Source organism: Cornus florida, unplaced genomic scaffold, assembly GCF_030987335.1.
Source record: "Cornus florida cultivar Cherokee Brave unplaced genomic scaffold, ASM3098733v1 CherokeeBrave_3.0.0_Hap2_Chr07, whole genome shotgun sequence".
Lineage (NCBI taxonomy): Eukaryota > Viridiplantae > Streptophyta > Magnoliopsida > Cornales > Cornaceae > Cornus > Cornus florida.
In genome coordinates this window covers 46161637-46165410 of record NW_026775577.1, presented here as the reverse complement: position 1 = coordinate 46165410, position 3774 = coordinate 46161637, and the positions used below count along the sequence as shown (strand labels likewise).

Genomic DNA, 3774 nt, shown 5'->3' with positions numbered 1-3774 from the left:
TGCATATAAATCTCCTCCTCTAGGTCACCATGGAGGAAAACAATTTTGACATCCAACTACTTAAGGTGCAACCCCTTTGCTACAACAATGCTAAGAACTGGGAGAATGGTACTCAATTTCATAATTAGAGAAAAACTGTATATGTGGTCAATCTTTTGCTTCTGCTGAAATCCTCTGACCACTAATCTTGCCTTGTATCTCTTTGAACCATCATGTTCTTCTTCGACCAAGTACACCCATTTATTGTGATTGATTTTCTTCCCCATGGGTATCTTGGCTAGTTCTCATGTCTTGTTGGAGATTAGGGTCTTCATCTCATCTTCCATTGCAAGCTATCATTTGGTAGCATCTTCAACATGGCATGCCTTATTATAGCATTCAGGCTCACCACCATCTATGAATAACATATAATCCATACAACACTGATTTGGTACATGGGACGCGTGGACCTTCTAAGTGCAATTATAGGAGTTGGATTATGCAGTGTACTATGCTCTGTGAGTTCTGACTATGAACCCTCAACTGTTTGCTCCACAACAAAACTATTAGTAGCATCATCCAACTCAATAAACTCAGGCTTAGTTTGTACAAGACTAGTTAACTATGTTCCATCCATATCTTTGTACATCACATTCTTATTGAAAACCATGTCTCTACTCCTGATGATTTTCTTGTTTTGGTCATCCCAGAGTCAATAACCAAAAACATCTTCAACATAACCAAGGAAGATGAATTTTAGTGACTTGGGGTCAAGATTTCTCCTAGCACACTAATATGCGCATATGCAATATAGCCAAAAAATTTTACCTTCTTCGTCATCCGATGCTCCAAAGGCACTGATAGTCCACGATTAATTCGGTAGGCTATTGTATTGACTGCTTCTATCGAATACTGCTTGGGTAGACCCAAATGTATGTGCATACTTTTAGCTCTCCCTATCAATGTTCGATTCATCCATTCTACCCCCTTCCCTGCCAAGGTGCATTCTACTATAGGGTTCTTTGCATAGTTCTTTCTAATCTAATCTTATTCTCAAAATAGAACAAACTATAATCATTTTGCAAGCCCATTACCACTATTTCTTCCTAACATTACATTTTTGAGTTTGTCCAGAAATATTTTTTTTGGGTCAATTCATTCTTATGTGTGGCTATCAATGACTACATCAGGTATATCGACCTCTCAAATAACTAGTTATCAGGAAAGCTTCTTGACTATTGGATGCATATGAAAGGATTAGTCACTCTTGATTTGTCCAGTAATAGTTTTATGGTAGAATTCCTCACTCTATTGATTTCCTAACTCAGATGCAAATTTTGCACTTACGAAACAATATTTTCGTTGGGGAATTGCCTTCATCTTTGCAGAACTACAGAAACTTGGTAACCATGGATGTCGGAGAGAATAAATTATCTGGAATAATTCCATCGTGAATGGGTACACACGTTAGTAGTTTGATTGTTCTTAGTCTACGATTGAATAAGTTCCACGAGTATAAACCTCTAAATATATGCCATATTCAGTTTATTTGGATCTTAGACCTCTTACAAAACAATATATGTGGTATTATACCACCATGTTTTAACAATTTTATCGCCTTTATTTGAAGGAATAGTTCAGAGTTTCGCATTTATTTCGGTTATGAAATGGATGATGTTATAAACGTTGATGTATATGGAGACTATGCATTGATGCTATGGAAAAGTCAAGAGTTTGAGTACAAAAATAATCTAACACTGTTAAAAATCATTGATCTTTCTAGCAATAATTTAACTGGAAAAATTCCTCAAGAAATATTGAGTTTTGAAGAATTAGTTTCCTTGAACCTATCAAGAAATTCTTTGATTGGACATGTTATTCCACAGATTGGTGAGTTGAAAATGTTAAAATCTTTCGATTTGTCTAGAAACCAGCTTTCTGGTGAGATTCCAACAAGCATCACTCGTTTAAATTTTCTCACTGTGTTGGATTTGTCGAATAATATCTTGTCTAGGAAAATTCCGTCAGGCACTCAACTGCAAAGCTTTGATGCCTCTGTATACGCAGAGAATTATGAACTTTGCGGACTTCCACTTCCAAATAAGTGCCCAGGAGATGAAACAACTCCTGATTCTTCTCGTGGTAAAGAAAACATCATTGAAGGAGATGAAGATGGATTTATAAATTGAGAATTTTATGTCAGCATAGGGCTAGGTTTTGGTGTTGGATTTGGTGGGGTCTTTGGCACTTTACTGCTCAAACGTTCATGGGAATATGCCTATTTCAAGTTCTTGAACAACATCTAAGATTGGCCCTATGTAACAACAGCTGTGAATATGGCCAGATTGAGGGCGGCTGCATCAAAGCTTATTGGTAACTGATCGGTTGATCAACTATACATCAACCTTCGCAATAGCACGAATCATTGTAAAATAGGGCTATTGGTCGGGTAAGTTGAACCACTAGGACTGCGCTAGTCTAAGGCAACCTAAATGTCTAGAATCATTCTAGAGTGATGAGGGGTTTATAAAGGGTTTGTGTGTTTGTCACTAAACTAAGAAATTAAAATGCATAAAACAATAGATTGCAATGAAATTGAAGAAGTGAGATACAAGTAGAAAAGACTAGGGAGATGAATCCACACTACACCCTAAGTACATACTAGATTAGGTCTAAATTTTGGGGATAAGTTATTCTTTAACATATTACTAGTGTACGTGATTCAATCTGTACCACACTTTTACTAATATCACCACTACTACTAGTAATTAAAATTACTCCTAGAAGAGCATTCATCTTTGAACACCGGTGCCCTCCCTCGTGGATGCTCCGGTATCTCCTCTATTCTGATCTTCTTCGGGGTTTTCCTCTCCGCTTGGCTCAACTTCGAGCACCACTGAAGTTGTGTTAGGTCCACAGTATGGTGGCCAATCTTGCACACCAGAAACCTTCCTTGATTTATACTTCGAAGCAACACCTATTGGAACCAATTCCTTGGTCTCTAATTCCGCCTTCTTGGTCGGCCTTAGCAGGGCAATCGTCGGAGTAACCTTCTTCTTCCTTGGGTCCTTCTTTGCTTTCATCGCGGACCACATCCTTTTCCTAGTGCCAAACATTCTGAAATTACAGAATAAACTTGACATCAGTAACTTCTAAATGAACCGTAAAGGAATTCAATGAATCCTAAACTTAAGCTCTAATCAAGAGAAAACGCCACCCGGAAGTCTTAATATGAAATACCCTAGAGACACTTGTACCTAGAGTACACTGATACCAACTGTGATATCCCTCAGATCCAAAACACGGGTTGTTCAGGCCCTAGCCTGAACCCGAGGGAATATTAAACAATTAATATTTAAAACAAACACGGAATACAAAAATGAAATAAGAAATAATTAATAGTTGAAAGAAATCTAAAATAGAATCCTTTAAAATAAAATTAAAATCCAGAAATCCAATCCTCCATTGAACCTCTAATAATTAAACAACTCGGTAATCCATCTCTAGTGGACCCCTAATAAAAATCCAAACTGAAATGAAACTACTAAAAGAACATCCCACGTAAACCATGGAGAGAAGTCTTATGTCGTCGGAAGAATGAGTGATAGTCTTTGCTCAGCACGATTAAGCCTACGACTGGAACTATCAAACACCTTTAAAAATATAAGTGGGTCAGGCCCACGAACAAGTTCTATCCTTTAAAATAAAATTAAAATCCAGAAATCCAATCCTCCATTGAACCTCTAATAATTAAACAACTCAGGAATCCATCTCTAGTGGACCCCTAATAAAAAT

The 3774-nt window shown here is 37.2% G+C and overlaps 1 protein-coding gene across 1 annotated transcript; it reads left to right on the top strand.

Annotated features, from left to right (window-relative positions):
- The first annotated feature begins 1646 nt into the window (after positions 1 to 1646).
- Positions 1647 to 2168, top strand: LOC132316671 (receptor-like protein EIX2). Its single transcript, XM_059815145.1, has one exon. It carries the CDS (start codon positions 1647 to 1649, stop codon positions 2166 to 2168), a length of 522 nt encoding a protein of 173 aa, XP_059671128.1.
- The last annotated feature ends 1606 nt before the right edge of the window (positions 2169 to 3774 follow it).

Bases quoted from the DNA above. Each gene is read 5' to 3' on its own strand.
- LOC132316671 (XM_059815145.1), top strand. From the start codon at position 1,647: ATGGATGATGTTATAAACGTTGATGTATATGGAGACTATGCATTGATG.